At 42.9% G+C, this 21,657-nt stretch overlaps 1 protein-coding gene across 5 annotated transcripts; it reads left to right on the forward strand.

Annotated features, from left to right (window-relative positions):
• The first annotated feature begins 668 nt into the window (after nucleotides 1-668).
• Nucleotides 669-21,638, forward strand: exoc1 (exocyst complex component 1). 5 transcript variants are annotated; one of them, XM_031574398.1, is made up of 20 exons: nucleotides 669-848; nucleotides 1,525-1,665; nucleotides 1,926-2,056; nucleotides 2,165-2,324; nucleotides 3,071-3,088; nucleotides 3,315-3,502; nucleotides 3,852-4,079; nucleotides 4,381-4,513; nucleotides 4,774-4,883; nucleotides 6,589-6,738; nucleotides 7,069-7,177; nucleotides 9,276-9,320; nucleotides 10,637-10,809; nucleotides 11,173-11,274; nucleotides 11,434-11,510; nucleotides 11,859-12,087; nucleotides 17,857-18,040; nucleotides 18,619-18,818; nucleotides 20,486-20,680; nucleotides 20,851-21,638. In XM_031574398.1, exons 2-20 carry the CDS (start codon nucleotides 1,542-1,544, stop codon nucleotides 21,001-21,003), a joined length of 2,709 nt encoding a protein of 902 aa, XP_031430258.1. In that variant the 5' UTR covers nucleotides 669-848; nucleotides 1,525-1,541; the 3' UTR covers nucleotides 21,004-21,638. The 5 variants fall into 5 exon arrangements, with proteins under 5 accessions (XP_031430258.1, XP_031430261.1, XP_031430260.1 ...); XM_031574401.1 differs by lacking the exon at nucleotides 9,276-9,320 and having other exon boundaries at nucleotides 10,646-10,809; XM_031574400.1 differs by lacking the exon at nucleotides 9,276-9,320 and having other exon boundaries at nucleotides 7,069-7,175; nucleotides 10,635-10,809.
• Nucleotides 21,639-21,657: the final 19 nt, after the last annotated feature.

The raw sequence follows: 21,657 nt of genomic DNA on the forward strand, positions 1-21,657 counted from the left end.
CCCCCCCCCTCCACCCTGGCTTGACTGCCACACACCCCCCTCCAGCCACTGAACTTTTGCACCAGAATGTCTTTTTTACTACTGTACATCCCACTTATTATTGTAATAACTGTATTAATCGTACTTACACCATACAATACTTCTTAAACATTGTATTACTAATACCTCATTCACTTCATTTCATTTCACTTATTACCACCACTAATACTTACACCTGCACTTTTATATACTATATACTATATACTACACTTCTTGCCTCAACTGCTGCTAGTCCCAATTCTGTTCATATCACATATCTATTTCTTACTGTACATATATATTTATGTATTCACTTACTCCACTTTACATATGCACATACTCTGCACTTTTTTGCTATTTTGCACTTCTGGTTGGATGCTAAACTGCATTTCGTTGTCTCAGTACTTGTACTCTGTGCAATGACAATAAAGTTGAATCTAATCTAATCTAATCTAAAAACAAGATCCAAAATATTTTTGAGCCATTCTGCAATCCAAGAGTCTCCCTAAAGAAGCTAACATATAACAGCATGACAGCAAAAGTGTTGGTGACATGTTGATAAAATGTAGATTTGTCAGCTTTCGTGATCTTTTCTTCGGATGCAGGAAAACAACGTTTTTGATAAATATTTCAGTGCGGCATCATCTGACTCAACGTGAAGACGTCATGTCTCCGGAAACAGGAAGTAACAGGGCCAGGACAGCTGACCGCACAAAACAAAAATCTTGAACTTACACTGAAGGACAGTCCTGTAAATACAATTTTAAACGGATATGAAAGAAGAAACGGTGTAATTATTACAAACTTGTCTGGTTGTGAAAACGTTTGAGGTAAGTTAAGTGTGCAATCCAAAAGCAAGCATTTCCCTTTTTGTCGGAAAGAAGACGCCTCCCTTTTAGCATCGCGCATAGCTTGGCTTGCTAACTATCCAGATATGTACCATCTAGCATAATTACAGTAACTAATACATTAAGCACTTACAATGAATGCCAAACGTTCCCTTGCTTTGGTGAGGCAGTGTGCACATTTCTGGTTGAAGTGTCTTGCTACTGTTGCTAGGCCAAGTGGTTCTTGCGGATCTGCGCTACGCTAATGCGAACTTGAACTGCCCATGGTGGCTAAACTGACATGCTAGCTAAAATAGCTTCAATCAAGCATACATGATCAACATTTCATTCAATTCAGTTAATCGTATAAAGTATTCAGTAGCGTGCCAAACCGGAGACTGTGAACTATGTTTTCTGGTTTATAGAATGGTTGGCTATTCAATGATATATATATTTTAGAAATGATATGTCTATGTCTGCATTCTGCACTTGTAATTGTATTCTGTTAATTCTGTTTAGTTTGTGCTTGCATGTAGTAGTCAGATTCTTAGCATTCAGAATATTAAACCATCCCTCTATGAAAGCGTCGTATTATTTTTCTTACAATTGCGCCAGACGTTAATGGCGCTTGTTGTTTTCAGGGATTTAAGTCCACATACAGTGTTTATTCCTCTTACAGTTGAGACAGTTAAAAAAATGACAGCCATCAAGCATGCCCTCCAAAGGGACATTTTCACGCCGAATGATGAGCGTCTCCTCAGCATCGTCAATGTGTGCAAGGCAGGGAAGAAGAAGAAGAACTGCTTTCTTTGCGCCACAGGTAAAGGACTGCCGTCATCTTCACCAGATTCCCTGTGGGGCTGTATTCACCCTCTTTGGAATATGTTGGGTGTAATGTCTACCTCTAGAGCTGAGATAAATCGTACTTTGGATGACAGCATGTCCTAGAAGATGAGCAAGTCTACTATTCTGTATTCTTTATGTGACTTAATTTGTTCCCAGCCATGCATAACCCAACTGGGACAAACAGCGCCGTTTTCTGATAAACATTCAGATTCCACTCTCTTATTTGCATTGCAGTGACCACAGAGCGGCCGGTGCAGGCGAAAGTGGTCAAGGTAAAGAAGTCGGATAAGGGGGATTTCTATAAGCGCCAGGTGGCATGGGAGCTGCGGGATCTCACCGAGGTGGACGCCAAAGATGCCAACAAGGTCAGAGGTCAACACGGGCCGTAGGGTCATTCAGATTTTTTCTCACTGCATCTGCATGTGCCTGTTCTTCAATTCATGTCTGTGGCATGTGTCGTCGTCCTTCTCCAGGAGAACCCTGAGTTTGACCTGCACTTTGAGAAGGTGTATCGCTGGGTGGCAAGCAGCACGGCGGAGAAGAACTCCTTCATCTCCTGCATCTGGAAGCTCAACCAGCGCTACCTCCGGAAGAAAGTGGAATTTGTCAACGTCAGTGCCCAGCTTCTGGAAGGTATGAGACGCCTACACTTAAGTGTATTCAGATGATGTTTAGTGTAGACAGATGAAAATGATACTCATAGAACCGGAGTTCTAGAAGGGAAGCCTTTGTAGTGTTGTGAGCATGTTGCGATGTAGACTGCTAACATGATTTAGTGTTCAATGTTAAAACCTAACCTGTAAAACCTGTAAAATGCTTTACAAGTGCTGTGTTACACCTAGTTATTCTGGAAAATCTCAGATTTAATTTCCTCTATTTGTTCATTCCAGTACTCCAAACTGGCTCTTTGTTTTATTGTTATGGATCCGTTGTTTAAGTAGGGTCTCTTTGGTTCCTAGCCTGTTTGTGAAAAGAGAATTCTAGACTGTTGTGTCTGGTATTCTACTGGTTATTTTTATTGGTTGCCCAGACACCCATTCCTTTGTAACCTTCCCCCTAGTGATGGGGAATAGTATAGCATGAATCATTCTCTGTCAACAACCTCGCTGATTGTGCTTAAGGAGGCCTCTGTGAAAAGAAGCCCCGTGGCTTGTGTGAGCAGTCTCTTTAAGCCATGGTTTTTAGCCCAGACTATGATGCTTTGTCAGGGTAAACCTAGTTCGATTTTCTCCAACGCTAGGCTCTAAAAGCATGGCTCTGCTTCAGATCTCTTCTGTTTGGTTTGTGAGGTGTGCTTGGTGAATTGGAGCATGGCTCTGTGTGGCTTGTGATGCTTAATCTCTCCTGTACTCTTCTCTCTAAAATCTTTCACTGGCCAGAGCTTCCTAGAGCTGAAGGTTGGTACAAAACTCTTTACTTTCTTCTCTCATGGCCCTTCCAGACCTCTCATACCGCTACTCCATTTCCATAGTATCCCCTTGTCAGGTCATCTGTCCTAAACCACCTGTCACCTCATGCAAATCAATCTAAGCCATACAACCATAACAGCACAGCATGTATGTGTGTACTTATTGTGTATAAATACATGTGTGTGAACTCAATCTTTTCCTGACTCGTCCACAGAGTCAGCTCCGAGCAGTGAGAGCCAGAGCGTTGCCGGCGGCGACGAGGATGCCCTGGATGACTACCAGGAGCTGAATGCCCGCGAGGAGCAGGACATCGAGGGGATGATGGAGGTGTGCGAGTACGCCATCTCCAACGCAGAGGCCTTCGCCGAGAAACTCTCCAAAGAGCTGCAAGTACTGGATGGGGTGAGTGGAACAGAAGGCTGCCTATACCAGAGTCATCGGTAATGGTAAAAAGACAACTCCAGGATATTGGCTTAGAGCCAGGTGAAAAAAAAGGTTTGGGGTGTTTTGGCTCAAGGATGAGAACATTAGGACATGGACTGGATAGGTGTGGGAGAGGATGAGTACTGATGGAGTTAACAGAACTGTGTTACTTGAGTTTATTTGGCTTTTTTATTGGTTTGTGAGAAAGCAGTGTGATTGGGCTGAGAGTTGTCAATTCCAGTCTGCTTCCTTTTTAGCTCCTGTTTCATAGTTTACCATTTTATACTCTTCTGTCGCCCCTCTCTCCCACCAAACTGGCGCCTCTCAGGCAAACATCCAGTCCATCATGGCGTCGGAGAAGCAGGTGAGCAACCTGATGTTTCTGCTGGACAAGGCGCTGGGCGAGGTGGACACCATTGAGGGGAAGCTGAGCAGCTACGAGGAGATGTTGCAGAGCGTCAAGCAGCAGATGGACCAGATCTCCCAGAGCAACCACCTCATCCAGATCAGCAACTCCAACAACGGCAAACTCCTGGACGAGATCCAGTTCTTGGTGGTGAGGCTACGTCGGGTATCTGGGGGATGTTTGGGACATGTATCTCAAAGCTTGCCATATGACATGCATGGAATGGGACAGTCAGTTATCACAGACAAAAAACTTTCGGCATGTTTTAAAAAGATGTAAAATAAACCTTACAACATGATATTATTCATTCTCTTTTAATTCAGTTTTGGTATGATTCATTGTCCTGGAAAAGCAGGTATAGGTGTGAGCAGTATTTTCTTCTTCGTGGCTGTTACCCTTCACTGGAATGATCTCCTGATGCAGGTCTTTCTGTCTCTCTGTCTGTTTACAGAACCACATGGACCTATCTAGAGGGCACATCCGGGCCCTTCAGGAGGGTGACCTCTCCACCCCCAAAGGCATCGAGGCCTGCATCAACGCCTCAGAGGCTCTGCTGCAGTGCATGAGTTTGGCTCTCAGGCCAGGTGCGCCCATTACTGCTCCATTGTCTGTCTCCTGCTGTCTGTCTCCTCCCCCTCTGCTGTCTGTCTCCTCCCCCCCTGCTGTCTGTCTGTCTCCTCCCCCCTGCTGTCTGTCTGTCTCCTCCCCTCTGCTGTCTGTCTTCTCTCCCTAAACACCAATGGTTACGGTTATGGTTATGGTTATGGAATTTGGCAGATGCTTTTGTCCAAAGCGAAATTATACTCACGTGTTATCTATGTTTGTTAAAAATGGCTTCCCGTAGGGCACGACAAGCTGGCTGCGGTGAAGCAGCAACAGATGCTGTTCAGTGAGCTGAGGGACACTTTCGCCCGGCGCCTCACCAACCACCTCAACAACGTGTTCGTCCACCAGGTATCTGCCCACACTCCTACCACCTGCTCACATGAGCAGTCCCATTCAGCTGCCCAGTTCACTTGGCACCCACCCACTGACATAGTGTTTGAAGAGAAGGCTACATGTTACATGATAGAAGCTGTGCTCCCTCCTGTCACCAATGCTGACCCCCTCCAGTCAGTCACCCAGGGAACTCTACAGTATTTGACCAATGCCAATGTTCTGGGGCCCTTAAGAGGGGTGAATGTGGTCTTGTTTTAAGGTGTAAGTATGTCAATATTTGCCGCTTGATGTTCCTGTTCATTAGTTGTCTGTCCTTCTGTCTTCTCTTTTTCTTGGCTGTTTTTCCTCTCTATCCTGAATCTGATTGGTCTCTTGTCTCCTGCTCCTGTGTTTGATTGGCCGCCCTGCCTCGCTCTGTTACCCCATCACGCAACTATGTGCTCTCTCTCTCTCTCTCTCTCTCTCTCCCTCTGTCCCTCTGTCAGTTCAACCACTTCAGTCACTTCAAAATGACCATCCCTCAGTTCTATAGGTCTTCCTGTCTGTCACTCCCTGTGAGTACACCTGTCCAGCACCCGCCCCCTCTGACGTAACACGTGACCTAATTTCCTCCTCGTCTAACCATGCCCACCCACACCCTTTCATTCAGTGCCCTGGGTTCCTGTCAAGAGCATGGCTTGTGCTCATGAAGACCTAACTCGTTCGCCTCCATCTGAGAAAATTTAATTAAAAAAGAAACTTCTTCTTCACTCAAGACTTTTAATTAACCCAAACGTGCTACCCCCTCTCATTGTAGTCAACTCATTATGGCACCATTTTATCACCCCCTTGTGGCTGGGAGGGACAAAGCATTGTGCTTTTTTTTGTGGACGGTGTGGCTGCTCTGAATGAGTTTGAGGTGTGTGTGTGAGTGTGTGAGTGTGTGTGAGTGTGTGTGTGTGTGTGTGTGAGTGTGTGTGTGAGGTTCGCTTCTCTGCCTGTGCACCAGCATGTTGTGTCCCAGCCAGGGGTGCAAGTGCAAAGACATTTGTTACCCAGCGAGCCAAAGAGGAGCCATCATCCCAGCGCTGCTTTGTAGAGCACGCCCTCCCCCTCAGCTCAGGCTGTGAATGGCTCAAAGAGACGTGCTGATGAATGAAACAGTGCGCAGTAGGTGCCGTGGTTACGATGCAACCGATAGGTTATAAACGTTCCCCTTCAGCTGGTTGTTGTCCGAGGTTACTTTATGACATCATGATGTTCTAAAGGGTGGTTAATCAGCTTCTCCCTGCACCAGATAATGCTTTTGACCAAAAGAGCTGTTTGAGTTCCATCATAACACCAACCCCTGGCCGTGTCTTGTAGTGTGTTTGTATGTTTGTTTGCATGTGTTAGATGTCTGAGCAGATGAAGATCAGTTTGTTTACTGATAATTGGTTTTGTTGCTTTTGCATTTGATTTGTGTGTGTGTGTCTGAAGATGACAGTGTTTTTTTCCATAATAAGGGCAGTAGCTTCTTTCAGCAAGTGTGTGTGTGTGTGTGTGTGTGTGTGTGTGTGTGTGTGTGCTTGTGTTTGCTTGTTTGTTTGTGTTCGAGGTTGTTTATGTGTCGTTGTGTATGTTTGGTCGGTCTGTCTGTCTGTGTGTCGGTCTGTCTGTGTGTCGGTCTGTCTGTGTGTCTGTCTGTGTGTCTAAAAACACACAGGCCTGTTGATACTCTTCCTCCTCTGCTCTCCCTCAGGGCCATGACCAGAGCTCCACGCTGTCCCAGCACACCCCTGACCTGGCCCTGCCCAAACACAGCCCTCTGCACCGGGACCTGCTGCGCTACGCCAAGCTCATGGAGTGGCTCAAGAACACCCAGAAGGAGAAGTATGACGGCCTGTCCAGGGTAAGGGCCTTCCTCCGCACCTCCAGCACGACCACCACCACCATCATCATCATCATCCTCACTCTTATTGTTCAGATCACCTGTAACCTTCGCCACAGATATTACTGATATTCATCATGATTGAACATATTTACCATGCAAGACACCTTACTTTACCTTACAAAAAATTGTCAAATCCAACGTATTAGTATTCCCTGTTTGAGCCAGTGCATGGCCTGTGAACTTAGCGCTGTTTATGAAGTCAGAATTTGTAGCCACAACCTGTCGCCCTGGATTTCTCCTCACTTTGTTAACGATCCTTTCCTTTGTTTCTCATATATTCTATTCTAGACCTATGTTGATTACATGTCCAGATTGTATGAAAGGGAAATCAAAGACTTCTTCGAAGGGGCAAAAATCAAAATGACTGGCACTACCAAGGAGGCGAAGGGAAAGTTCGGTAAGGTTTCTCTGTGTGTGTGTTCACTTGTGAGTGTGTGTGTGTGTGTTCACTCGTGAGTGTGTGTGTAGTCCCCTTGCTCAAAGCACATTGATATGAAAGGTGAAGTATGTGGCATCACAGTGCTTTTCTGTGTGCTTTATGTGTGTGTGTTGTGGGAGCCTGGCCTTACAAGGGTAAACAAACTGGAAAAGAGCAGTCAGAAACAGGGGTTGCGGTGAATGTAACTCAGGAGTTTATTTTACAAACTGAGGGGGAGAAGGGAGGGGGCGCACAAAGGTAACTCAAAAAGCTTCACCGGACTGGCAGTCGGCATCAGGGGCTCTGTCTGCACCTGGGAGGTACAACCAGAGACACCTGGGTGGGGAGGAGTTCCCTATGAGAATCCTCTGGGGTAGTACCGCCCATCCAACACCATGCCTCTTAATTGCCTTCGTTTGGCTGTACTCAGCCATGTGGGGCACTGCTCACCGGCTGGGCCATCACAGTGTGTAGTCATAAGTGCTGTGAGTCAGTGTGTCCTTTTTTAACTTCCCAGTTTTTTTCTTTACATTAATGTATGACCCTTCGTTGTCCGACCTTTAATGCAGTTAATGTCTGTGCTTTCAGTTATAAATAGGCGCAGTATGTTTGTGTGTACGTTTAGAGAGTGAGACATTAGGACTGCTGTCTGTGTGCACGTTTAGAGAGTGAGACATTAGGACTGCTGTCTGTGTGCACGTTTAGAGAGTGAGACATTAGGACTGCTGTCTGTGTGCACGTTTAGAGAGTGAGACATTAGGACTGCTGTCTGTGTGCACGTTTAGAGAGTGAGACATTAGGACTGCTGTCTGTGTGCGGTGTGCTAGATGTCTGTGTGTCTGTCTCCTCATCTGCTGTGTCTCCATTGTGCAGTTCTGACATGCCCTGCTTGGCTGGAATCACTGTTCACCAGAGCACCTTAAACACCAACCTCTTGCATACCTGCACTGTTTACAGGATGCGTCTCCGTAGGCTACATGTATTTGAAGTCTATTAGTACAGAATGCATCTCCGTAGGCTACATGTATTTGAAGTCTATTAGTACAGGATGCGTCTCCGTAGGCTACAAGTATTTGAAGTCTATTAGTACAGGATGCGTCTCTGTAGGCTACAAGTATTTGAAGTCTATTAGAACATAATGCGTCTCTGTAGGCTACATGTATTTGAAGTCTATTAGAACAGAACAGAAATGGGAATACATTTGCAATATGATGTTTTTGTTGTCAAAAAGTCAAAGTACTCTTAAGACTCACCATCATGATGTAGTTGAAAGGCAAGGTCTCACAATAAGTCAGTACATTATATTAATTTGATGGATTTGTTACTCATTTGTTTGTGTACACCTAGTCTGTAAAAACATATGTAAATCCAGAACATTAAATGAAACGAGTTCAGTGTTTGTGTACCTATGTACACATATGTAAATCCAGAACATTAAATGAAACGAGTTCAGCAGAATACACTAAAGTAAGAAACCTCTAAATTTCAATATAAATGTAGATCTACTTACATTTTCTCTTTTGCACAACTTAAACTTCAAATTGCAACTTTGAATACATGTAGCATTAAAATATTTTTCACGCATTTTATTTTGACAGATGCCACTATTACTTTTAATATGGCTTACTTATACCCTCACCACAATGTTTCTGTAATACCACAACAGAAAACAAACAAACACCAATGCACCCTTTAGGCGTCTTCAACCGTTCTGCCATTTCACCCTCTTCTCCCTGCTTGGGAATGGCAGGAAGTGACTCTTCTCCCTGCTTGGGAATGGCAGGAAGTGACTTCTCCGCATGCTATGTTCAGAATTTCTGGTGCAACTTTTTTTTTTTTCATTTCTTCTGAAGCACAAAGGGGAAAAAAGCCTATTGGTTTTTAGCCACCGCAGCGCATGTCAGCATTTGACCCATGACCTATCACCCTTTGACGTGTCCCCCATGAACCCCACCCCAAACCAACCCCCACCCCACCCCAAACCAACCCCCACCCCTCCCACCATCTCTCCTCACTGCATGCCCTGAGCCTAACGAGTCTCTGTCTCTGTTGCCTGCCTTTTCTAACCGGCTGCCAGCCACGCTTCCGCGGAAAGAGAGTGCTCTCAAACAGGAGATGGAAAGTAAGTACCACACACACACGGCTTACACACACTTACCTCCAAGCACATTTACATTCAGCTCTGCCGCTGAATTTTTTTATAGTTACAGTTTTCGATGGTTTTAGGTAGAACAGTTTTTGATGTTCGTTGATCCAGAAGTACCAAAGACACACTTCATCGAAGGGTCCTTATTAAAGATGCTTATTCTAAGATGCTAAAGATGCTTATATGGCAGTGGTATCACATTAACACGATAGTCTTTACCTCTGCACCACCACACCATGTAGCACAAACCTTAGTTAGTCCTCAGTCACAACATAGACTCAGCCAGTGTTGCCAGATAAACATGAACACACACTGAGGTCTTTGCCTCTGTATGACACCACATTACTCTGGGTCACAGCCTAGTCAGTCTGCGCTCATTAACCATGTAGAGTAGTCAGTCATGGTTGCCAGATAAACATGAACTCACACACTGAGGTTTTTGCCTCTGTATGACAACATATTACTCTGGGTCACGGCCTAGTCAGTCTGTGCTCATTAACCATTTAGAGTAGTCAGTCATGGTTGCCAGATAAACATGTGATCCCCCCCCCCCCCCCATCTACCACAGTTGTCACTAATCACAAGCAGTTGGCCAAAGTCCTTTAACTGTTTAACTGTCTGTCTATTTCTACTTGGGCACGCTGTGGGTACCTCCTTCCTATGTTAGATTAGATTACAGGGCATGCACTCCACACATGCGGCCTATCGGCCAGTCATGTGAATGTCAGACTAACATGGAGACTCGTATAAGCGGCAGTGTCTGTTTGCTTTGAAGTAGTGGTTGATCAGTAGGAATAAGACTCTTGTTTTATTGATGCTATTCTATGTAACGAGGTCCTTTCAGCTTGTTGGTGTTAAACATTGATTTACTGTTAGCCAGTCTTTCAAACCAATAAGAAATTGACATTTGTTTCTTTGCCCGCTAACTGACTTATAATTATTGCTAAAAGTATTCTTGTGATTGTTGTGGTAAAGATAGTAATGACTGAGTTTGAGAATACATTTCAGTGTTTGAAACCAGATTAAGGCAAGTCAAGCCAAGGCAAGTTTATTGATATAGCACAGTTCATGCACATTGTTCATTGAAAGTGCTTTACAAATGAGCAGATTGAAGAACATTGAAAAATAAGTGATGAAAAAAGGTCAAGTGTAATAAAACAGTTAAAAGAACATAGAACAGTAAAAGATATATATATAAAAAACAAAAAAAACGGAGGTTCTTTAAAGGTTTCTAGCATGTTCTCCATGCAGTGCTGTCGGAGGGTGACCTGTGTTTGTTTTTGGTACCCCCGGCGTGGCAGGCCTGCACGGCAGCTCAGGGAAGCTGACGGGCTCCACGTCGAGCCTGAACAAGCTGGCGGTGCAGGGCTCCAGCAGCCGCAGATCCCAGTCCTCCTCCCTGCTCGACATGGGCAACATGTCCGCCTCCGACCTCGACGTCGCAGACAGGACCAAGTTTGACAAGGTGGCGATCACGGCATGACTTTGAATAGATGACAGGTTTTTGTGTATTCATGTGTGTGAGTGTTTGTGTAGTATGTGCATTCACGTGTGTGTGTGTGTGTGTGTGTGTGTGTGTGTGTGTGTGTGTGTGTGTGTGTGTGTGTGTGTGTGTGTGTGTGTGTGTGTGTGTGTGTGTGTGTGTGTGTGTGTGTGTGTGTGTGTGTGTGAGAGAGAGAGAGAAGCCACCAGCTTTCGGTCGAGGCTAACCATAATATGTGATTCATATCACACTCTGTGACGTTCATATATGAGTCAGTGTTTTCTGTCCGACAGTAAAGTGAAGTGTGACTCAGAGAGCTCACCCACTCTCCACTCCTCCCTGCAGATCTTTGAGCAGGTCCTCAGTGAGCTGGAGCCTCTGTGTCTGGCTGAGCAGGACTTCATCATCAAGTTCTTCAAGCTACAGCAGCAGGTTCCCTTGGCTCAGGTGTGTGGGTGTGGGTGTGGGTGTGTGTGTGTGTGTGTGTGTGTGTGTGTGTGGGGGGGGGGGGGGTGTGTGTGTGTGGCTTTTCAAATGGAAACGAGCACAGTGTGCCATCAAACTATAACCATAATACCCATCATCATCATCATCATCTTTTTCCAGGCTGAGGTTGATGACGCAGACGGAGCCGCTCTCTCCAGGCCCTCAGTCAATGAGCACAGGCACTCCATATCCTCAGAGTGAGTCAGTGGATTTCCATCACATACTAAACTCCAAAATGGCTTCTGGCTACCACGTTTTTCTTCTGTTTCCTGCTGTTTGTTGACACTCCGAAACACTCATTCTTGACACTCATCCTGGGGGAAAGAGTCGTCGTCTGGGCATCCAGCAGTTTTATTGTATCTTTTAGGTGTCATCTCATTTCAGGTCTGAATGTGCTTCTGTCAAACTGAATGATTACACACCTGTGTGTGTGTGTGTGTGTGTGTGTGTGTGTGTGTGTGTGTGTGTGTGTGTGTGTGTGTGTGTGCACGCTCGTCCATGTACCTGAACCGCACCCTGTAACACGAACTCCCCTCCTCCACCAGGCGAGACATGGTGCGTTTGATGATGAACAAGATCTTCCAGAGCATCGAGACGGAGCTGAACAGCCTGATCGCCCTGGGCGACAAGATGGACAGCTTCCACTCGCTGTACATGCTGGTCAAGATGAGCCACCACGTGTGGACCGCTGAGAACGTGGACCCGGCCTCTTACCTCAGCACCACGCTGGGCAACGTGCTCGTCACGGTCAAGAGGAACTTCGACAAGTGCATCGTGAGTCTCCTCTCTCTGTCCCTGCATCCCTGGGTCCCCTAAGCCAGATGCTTTGTGTGGTTATATTCCGAACAAGCATTGCATACATTTCTTTTTTTTTTGTTACTTAGATTTTATTGAGTTTTTCTGTGAAAGACAATGGTACTGAACAACCATACAAGTACAAGGTTAAGTGTCGGCACGACAACATTCATTTTGTACAACATATTATTGTGACATGCGCTACAGCATTCCCAGACATATATTCATATAATATACAGCAGCAGAAAGGAAAATGAAATGGCAAATTATATCAAAAGTCAATCAATAATCACAACCCTACTTAAACATATACAGATTCCATTTTGTCCATCTTCCGATATACAAGTCATTTCTCAAACGCAATAGAAAGGTTAGTCTCTCCATCTCATGGATCTCCTTAATAATATCCAACCAATTATCCACAGTAGGTGAGTCGGTCTGTAACCATTTACGTGTGATTGCTTTCTTTGCTGCCGCCGTAAATATTTTCAACAGGTATTTATCATTTCTAGTAAGTTCTTCTGGCATATCGCCCAAATAAAGTGATAGACATGATCCTGGAATTTGTAAATCTAAAATTTGTTGTATAGTTTCCCAAACATTCTCCCAGAACTTATCAATCTTCGGGCAGGCCCAAAAAATGTGGTAGTGATTTGCATCCACTTCCCCACAACCCCTCCAACATGTGTGTGTCAGTGATGTTTGATGTGATTTTAATTTAGGTGTGATAAAAAAACGGACAAGGTTTTTCCAACAAAATTCACGCCAATAAGATGAGCAGGTAGTCGAAGACATATTTTCACATATATTCTCCCATTGTTGAGGGGATATTCTTTCCTTTATTTCTTTTTCCCATTTTTCTCTGATGTAATTTGTGGAACTGCCTCTTCCCTTAACTATTCCCTGGTAGAGTCTTGAAATCACTGACTTAGAGCCAATGGTGTAAGTCTGTGTGATCAACTGTATTATGTCATTCGGCACAGTATTTGCTTCTTTTTTACCCATTTCTTTTAAAAAGTATTGGCGCAGCTGTAAATATCTGTTTTTCTAAATTGTATTTTTCTCTTATTGTCTGAAAACTGTGTAATCTATTGTTTTGTATCAATCTGCAAAAAGCTGTGATTCCTCTATTCATCCAAAATTTAAACCTGGAGTCCATACTGTTTGGAACAAAATCTGTGTCATATGCGACCCATCTCAGTTTTTTTATCTGTGTGGATAGATTTAATTGTTTGATAACATCAAACCATATGGACAGGGTAAAGGAGACTAAAGGATTCAAGTCCTCCTGATGAGTTGTAGCTAATTTTCGGTCACCAATCATTGCTTGTATTGGGATATCTCCACACTTCCTCTCCATCTCCTTCCATCCTGCATCATATCCACTGTCACACCAAAGAATGACAGGTTTTATCTGGGCCGCCAAGTAATAATCCCTGAGATTTGGCAGGGACATTCCACCTCTAGCCTTATCAATGGTTAATGTATTAAATCTAATCCTTGGTTTCTTTCCGTTCCATATAAATCTAGATATTTGCTTGTTCCATTCATTAAATTGACAGATTGGAATTTTAACTGGTAATGACATGAATAGGTATAACAATTTAGGCATAACAACCATTTTGATGGTCTCAATTCTTGAACTGAAGCTTATCAAAAATGTTGACCAGTGGTTAAGATCTTCCTTAATTTTCTTGCTCACTTCTTCATAGTTTCTTTTATACAGGTCTTTAGGACAATGGGTTAACCAAACCCCCAAATATTTAATTGCTTTTTGAGACCAGTCAATGGTAAGCCTCTGTTCAAGATCTACTGATGGTCTGTAGTTAAATACTAATATTTGAGTTTTTTGTATGTTAAGTTTATACCCTGAAAGATTGCCAAATGTCTCAAGGAGATCCAAAAGTGCGTGGAGAGACCTATCTGGATCTGCAACATACAACAAAATATCATCGGCATATAATGCTATTTTATGCTCTTTCCCGTTTACATCAATTCCATGGATATCATCATTTTCTCTTATAGCTTGTGCCAATGGTTCAATGTAAAGCGCAAAAAGGGTTGGGGAAAGAGGGCACCCCTGACGTGTAGACCTTTCCAGGTTGATGCGATTGGTTAATCGACCGTTTATTTTAACTCTTGCTGTTGGGGCAGAATATAAAGTTCTAAAAATATCAATTGAATTTTTAGTGAAGCCAAACCTTTCCAGGACCAAAAACAGATATTCCCAACTGACACAATCAAAAGCTTTCTCGGCATCAAGACTTATTAATGCTGCACCCATTTTACTTTCTCTAATATTGTGTATTATATGAAGTGATCGCCTGATATTATCTTGCGTTTGGCGCCCCCTAACAAATCCTGTTTGGTCATTGTCAATCAGATCAGGAATAAAGGAATCTAATCTCTTCGCTATAATAGATGAATAAAGTTTATAATCCTGATTTAGAATTGAGATTGGTCTGTAGGAGCTACACAACATTTTATCCTTTCCCTCTTTTGGGATGACAGAAATAATTGCCTCATTCCATGAAGGGGGGATCGAGCCTTCCTCAAGAGTCCAGTTGAAAGATCTTAAGAGAACTGGAATCAGGTGTTCCCCAAATGTTTTGTACCATTCCGTGGGCAGGCCGTCGGTCCCAGGGGTTGTATTATTTTTTAATTTATGCAACGCATCCTCTAGTTCTTTCCTTGAGATCACTGAGGTTAAACAGCCATTTTGATTGTCACCGATTGAGGGCAGGTCCAATGAGTTTAAAAATGTTTTTATATTCTCTTTACAATCTTGTTTTGTTTGGGAGTACAGCTTCCTGTAGTATGTCTGGAATGCAGCATCAATTTCATCCAAATTGTTATACGTTTGTCCTGTTCCTGTGTCCAAAATTTTATAGACTGATTGTGAAACCTGTTTTTTCCGTATTCTCTTTGCCAATAACTTTGTAGCTCTGGGACCTACTTCATAATATGATTGTTTTAAGTATTTATATTTTTTGTCTAACTCGTCCTTATAGCAATTTGATATATGATTTCTGATTTCTTTAATTTCACACATTATCTGTTCGCTCTGATTCTCACTGTGCCTTTTTTCTAGTTCACCCAGTTTTTTTCAAGTTGATTAAGTCTATTTTCTTTTGCCTTCTTCATAGCTGCGCTAAGAGATATCAGTTTGCCCCTGACAACTGCCTTTAAAGTGTCCCATAGAATATTTGGGTTTACTTCCCCATTATCATTTATTCTGAGAAAGTCCTGTATTTCAGCTTTTACCTGCTGTACCACCGTCTCCTTATTAAGAAGGCTTGTATTGAGTCTCCAGTTTGTTTTCTTAGGTCTACTGTCCAAACACAATGTCAGGTATAATGGAGAATGATCTGATATATCCCTAGTTCCAATATCGCAAGACTGAATCCTATGTCTATCATTCCTAAAGATAAAGAAAAAATCTATTCTCGAGTACACTGTGTGGGGCGCAGAAAAGTATGTGTAGGTTTTCTCCGTTGGGTGTAGGTCTCTCCACACGTCCAGTAAGCCAATCTCCTCCAGACCCCTTCTCAGTATTTTAGTTTGAGGTGATATCATCCTTTTATTGTTTGATGTATCCAATCTATTAATTACCGTGTTAAAATCTCCTGCACAGATTAATGTACCTTGTGATTCTGAAGCGATAAGCTCCAGAACTTTCTTGAAAAGTTTTGGGTCACTCTGTGGAGGAAGATAAACTGAAAGAAGGGTAGTCATTTGATCTTCTATTTTACCTTGCACTAGAATATATCTGCCTTCACTGTCCCTTATTTCTTTGACTAATTCAAAATGTATGGAATTATGTAATAATATCGCAACACCTCTTTTGTGGCCTTTTTTAAACGAACTATAAAATATGTTCCTGTACCCAAACTTCCTTAGTTTTTCATGCTCACTTTGAGATAAATGAGTTTCCTGTAAAAAAATGATTTGATTTTTCCCCTTCTTTATCTTAGCCATTACTTTACTCCTCTTAACTGGGTTATTTAAACCATTCACATTCCAAGAGGCTGCTCTAAAGCTGCTATAGCCCATCATCACAATTAAGATCGAATATGCCGACAAAACAAACACAATAACAACAGATATAACCAAAAGGCACCTCTAGAACAAGTGCAACATTAACTTCCAACCTCAGGGTGTTACTATACCCTATCAACCTCTCATATTGTTCATTCAAGTAGTCATGGAGTAATAGCCCTACATCCTGTAGGGGCTCCCTCTTCGCTAGAAGCAAAGTTCCTTTTCCCTTGAGCAACAAAGTCATATAGGTTCTCTTCCTGATAAGAAAAAAACGGTTTCTTTGTATTGTCCGGGGATCAAAATAAAAATGAAAAATAATGATAATAATAAAAAATTTTTTTTAAACAAATCTGAAATTTAGAAAGGAAAATACTCTTTGTCGAGTGGACAGTTTAAATACCAAGATCAAAATAACCTACCACAGGATGGTTGTGAGAGTCAAACAATCACGTTAGGTTAGTGCTTATCCTACTGCCGTTCGAATTCACTGAGCCTCCCCCGGACTCGTTCGGCAAGATCTCCTTCAGTATTCCAATGCACGCCCCGTGTGAGTTTCTGTTCCCAGTCCATAACATTCGTCTGTGGCAGGTCCACTGGATAGCCCCTCTTGATCATGTCCTCCGCTGCTTTAGTTGCGTTGTTGTAGACACAGGCTCCATTATCCCAGAAAATCTTCATTTTAGCAGGATATGGTGTCTGGAAGCGAATTTGTTTCTCTTTGAGGATTTTCCTGATGTCTTTGTATTCTTTCAGTCTGCTGTTTACCTCGGCAGGGAAGTCGTGTGCAAACATAACCATTTTACCGTCATAAGTAATTTTCTTTGTCCAGGCAGTTTTGAGTATCTTGTCCTTGATGTCAAATCTCTGGAAATTAACCAGAATGGATCTTGAGACGGCCTCGTCTTTGGGCTTAGGACCGAGTGATCGTGTGCTCTTTGAATTTGCAAATCCATGCTGCCGTCAAGCATTAGTTTGGTCTTCAGAAAGTCGTTAATGAATGTTAGCATTGACGGTCCTTCTTTGCCTTCTTTAATGCCGTATATGCGAATGTTATTACGACGCGAGTGTCCCTCAAGGTCCGTTATCTTAGCCTGAAAAGTTATCTGTTGTTTAAGAGAGTAGAGCAGACTATCTCTTAGCTCAGTGTTAGCCGTCTCTAGTTCCTCCACCCGTTGTTCTGCCTCCGTTAGCCTTGCGTCTTGATTACAGACATCACCAGAGATATTCTGTAACTTCTGATTCATCTCCGTCTTGAAGTTGTTAAATTCTTGTTTCATATCATTTCTGAAGTCATTCTTAAAATCCAGTAATTCCTGCTTAAGTTCACATTTCAACTCTTGTATGTTCTTACTCAGGTTTTGAATAGCTTTCGCAGTGGTAAGCTCTTCTTGAGTAGATTCCACTCTCTCCATGCTAGCTATATTTTCCGTTGTGTTTTTCCTCTCTCTCGTGTCTTCGTCGGTTTTAGATTTCCCCGAACCTTTCTTGCCTTTAGCCCCACTCATACTAAGTTATTATATTGTCTTGCATGTACAAAAGTATCGTGTTTTAGTGGGTTTTTCTTTTACTTTATCAGGAGAGTTATTAGGTCTATGTCGCCATCTTGAACGTTCGCCCGGAAGTCCTCAGTCTGCATACATTTCTATTCGGGTGGTTCTTGCTATCCAGTTGTGGTTTTTCATTTCGCCTGACCTCTTTCCTCCTCAGCAATTGCAAATCAGGCAGATGGAGGAGGTGAAGATCTCGAAGAAGAGCAAGGTCGGCATCCTGAACTTCGTCACAGGCTTTGAGGAGTTCGCAGAGCTGGCCGAGACCATTTTCCGTAACGCGGAGCGGCGAGGTGACCTGGACAAGGCCTACAGCAAGCTCATCCGAGCCGTCTTCCAGAACGGTGAGGTCGTCGTCCAGTCATGCTAGGGCTTTGAAAGACCGAGGTGTAAATATCTATATTCTCTGGTTGGATGTGTAAGCATTAGGGCTGAACGATTTGGGGAAATAATCTAATTGCGATTTTCCCCCCCAATATTGCGATTGCGATTTAATATGCGATTTTTTAAAAATGTTATCCTAATTTTTTCCCCAACAAATCGTAATGAATGATTTCAATATGGCCAACACAATATTAGATACATTTAGTGTAAAATATTATTTCCCACAATTATTATTTTTATTTAACTGCTCATTACAGAATCAACAAATCTTTTTTGTGCAGCTGAGAAATAAAAATTAGGAAGCAATCAACAGTCCCATTTGTACACTTAATATGGTCCTCACATATGGATTTGTGTAGTGAACATTTTCACTGCAAACAATGTTATGCTGGAAAAAAAATAAACCTACTGGATCTTTGCAGCATCATTGGGTCTTTTCCAGTTTAATATTTGCTCGTAACCTGGACTTTTGTGAACCATTACTTCAGCTTGAGCTCTTGCGCGTCTTAATGACCCTGTCTGTGTGTGTGTCCTGCAGTGGAGAAGGTGGCCAACGAGAGCCAGAAGACTCCGCGGGACGTGGTGATGATGGAGAACTTCCACCACATCTTCTCCACGCTGTCGCGCCTCAAGATCTCCTGCCTGGAGTCGGAGCGGCGCGAGGCCAAGCACAAGTACACCGAGCACCTGCAGTCCTACGTCATCACCTCACTGGGCCAGCCGCTGGAGAAACTCAATGTAAGGACGGAGAGAGAGATAGAGGGAGAGAGGTGGAGGGGGGAGATGGAGGGAGGGAGATGGAGGGAGAGAGATGGAGTGAAAGAAAGGGAGAGAGAGAAAGGGAGAGAGAAGAGATGACATTGATAGAAAGACAAGAAAGGTTGGAGGGAGGGAGGGTTTCAAGAAATTCAGAAAAGTTCACAAGCTTGTTTCCAGAATGGAGTACAGTTGTGAAAATGTCACTAAACTGTGTACTGATACATTACTTACAGTGCTGAGAGAGATGTGGGCTCTAAGATTAGGGTAAAGTGTTAAGTTTAGGGCTGTGAAATTATTACAAATTGTAATCAAATTAATCATAGGTTTTTGTGGATTAATCATGATTAATCACATATTACCAATTTTCTCTGTATATTTTTGTGAGAACAAAAAGATGTATGACAAAAGACGGATATATACATGTACATTTAACATGTTTTCTTTTTTTATTCATAAAAAAAAACAATGGTGCTGCAACTCAGCAGTTCTTTAGCAGTTCTCTTTGCTATTCCATATGGAACATTAATTCGGGCTTCTTAGCCATTGTATGGTTTTTAAATCAAACAGAAATGATTTGGGCTTCTTAGCCATTGTTTTTATAGGATGGTTGAAAATGTTTCTCTTTTTTGTCAAACAACCATTAACCACACCATGACACAATCTAATCCCTCTAAAGGCTCTAGTGGTCGTTTTGTCTTCAATTGCCCAATTGCTTGCAACAGTTTGGAACTGTTCTGCACATGCCTCTGCAAAGTGGCGCTCTTCCTGTTTTCATGCACGTTAGTGTAAACGACTTTAACTTCCATTCGTTGGTGATTAGATGTGCAGTTACACCCAGGTAGTTATCGTTACTCACAGAGGTCCAGTGATCCCCTGTCAGCGCCACATGTTTCGTAGCAGCCAAGTCATTTTCCTTTTTTTTTCTTTTCAGCTTCATACAGTTCGTGGATTTTTGGCATTATTCTGCGTCTTTGCGGTGCTTTCATGCTCGTAAAACTTCGGTGAACCCCTCGTCCTCAACAATATTTATCGGTCTTCAGGTTGCAATCCATTTGGCAACAGTGATAGTCAAATTGTCACAGGCAGATTTACTCAGTGGCCTACGTTGTTAAGTGAGGGTGGTTTGGCGCATTCCACTTGAACTCCCCTCGCCTACCAACGCATTTGCTACGGTGAAACGATAACGTCTTCCCGCAGAGTGTACATATCACTTTGGTTTTATTGAATGTTCCATCTTTGGTTTTTTGGAACACAAACTTCCCATCTAGAAAGTCCTCAGGTTCATCAGAATGATCCATGTTGTTTGTTTGTTTGGATAGCAGCTGCCGTCTGACTGCATTAGAAACGGCGACTAGTGCAGATTGGGTGGAATTGTGGGTATATTGGAAGCTCACTCTGCGCATGAGATAAATGCGTTAAAAAAAAAGGAACGCATTAATCCTGTAATTTAATCATAACGCGTTATTTTTCACAGCTCTAGTTAAGTTTAATGTTAGACATACGTGTGTGTTATGTGTGTTACAGTTGAGTTACTGACTTATTAGTCTGACACGTGTAAAGGACATAGTGTTGTCTCTGAGCGTGAGATTCTGACTGTGTGTGTGTGTGTGTGTGTCTGTGTGTCTGTGTGTTTGTTCCTCACACAGCACTTCTTTGAGGGCGTGGAGGTGCGTGTGTCTCAGGGCGTGCGTGAGGAGGAGGTGAGCTACCAGCTGGCCTTCAGCAAACAGGAGCTGCGTAAAGTCATCAAGGAATACCCTGGCAAAGAAGTGAAGAAAGGCCTGGACAACCTGTACAAGAAGGTGGACAAGCACCTGTGCGAGGAGGAGAGTCTGCTACAGGTGAGCACAGGGGATGTTGACTGACTTGGGGTGAAAGCTTTTCAAAGAGGTTTTGTTGTGAAAGTGTTTTTGTTGTTTAGTTTTTTTGGACAAATTCAATTATACAGGAAATGTTATGCTAGATGGAGGTGGTGGTTGTCTGTTGTTGTAATGTGTCTTTTCTCCACTAGGTGGTGTGGCACTCCATGCAGGATGAGTTCATCCGTCAGTACAAGCACTTTGAAGGGCTGATTGGCCGCTGCTACCCCGGCTCTGGAATAACCATGGACTTCACCATTCAGGACATGCTGGAGTACTTCTCCAGCATCGCCCAGTCCCACTAAATCACACACACACACACACACACACTCTCATGTAAAGCGTACAATACATACACACTCAATACAAACACTGAAATGGTGAACCTTTGGACCTCCTATAAAGAAAAGGGATTACAAGAAGAGGGATACAGGCTGATGTGTAAGAAGAATGTAAGCGCTCCAAATACATATGCCTTGTATATAGTTGGGTATCTAACAAGTTGCTTTAGAATCCATTGTGTAAATTACTGAACTAAGTTGATGACCGCTTTATTTTTCTTTGGTGTTAACATTGAACCGAAAATCTCTTGCAAACTGACTGAAAATAAGTGTGTAAGTGTGTGTGGTTGTGTTACATTTGAATACTATTTTTATCATTTCATCACTACAGGAAAAAAAAATGTTTTGGTTAGATTTTTGTCACAGACTCCGAGCTGATCTATCTTGCAGTTACTGATAGTGTCTTGTCTGTGTGCGCTTGTACAGAATCTATAAAACAGGAAACAGGCTTCATCTGCAAAGCTGTCAGCACTGACTGATTTAATGTTGTCCATCCATCCAGTTACATCTTTTGCTGATTTTTTTTATATGTCCACTTGTGCTACTGCTAAACAAAATAATGCCAAATGTCTAATAAATAATGCCATATTTGTCTGTAATTTGTAGTTGATTGTAGTT

Source organism: Clupea harengus, chromosome 10 (assembly GCF_900700415.2).
Source record: "Clupea harengus chromosome 10, Ch_v2.0.2, whole genome shotgun sequence".
NCBI classification, from domain to species: domain Eukaryota; kingdom Metazoa; phylum Chordata; class Actinopteri; order Clupeiformes; family Clupeidae; genus Clupea; species Clupea harengus.

What these genes read in the sequence shown, in the direction of transcription:
- exoc1 (XM_031574398.1), top strand. Translation starts at nt 1,542, where the DNA reads ATGACAGCCATCAAGCATGCCCTCCAAAGGGACATTTTCACGCCGAAT. An exon ending in AGTATGACGGCCTGTCCAGG is followed by an intron (nt 6,739 to 7,068) that starts GTAAGGGCCTTC and finishes ATTCTATTCTAG; the next exon opens with ACCTATGTTGATTACATGTC. An exon ending in CCGAGCCGTCTTCCAGAACG is followed by an intron (nt 18,041 to 18,618) that starts GTGAGGTCGTCG and finishes TGTGTCCTGCAG; the next exon opens with TGGAGAAGGTGGCCAACGAG.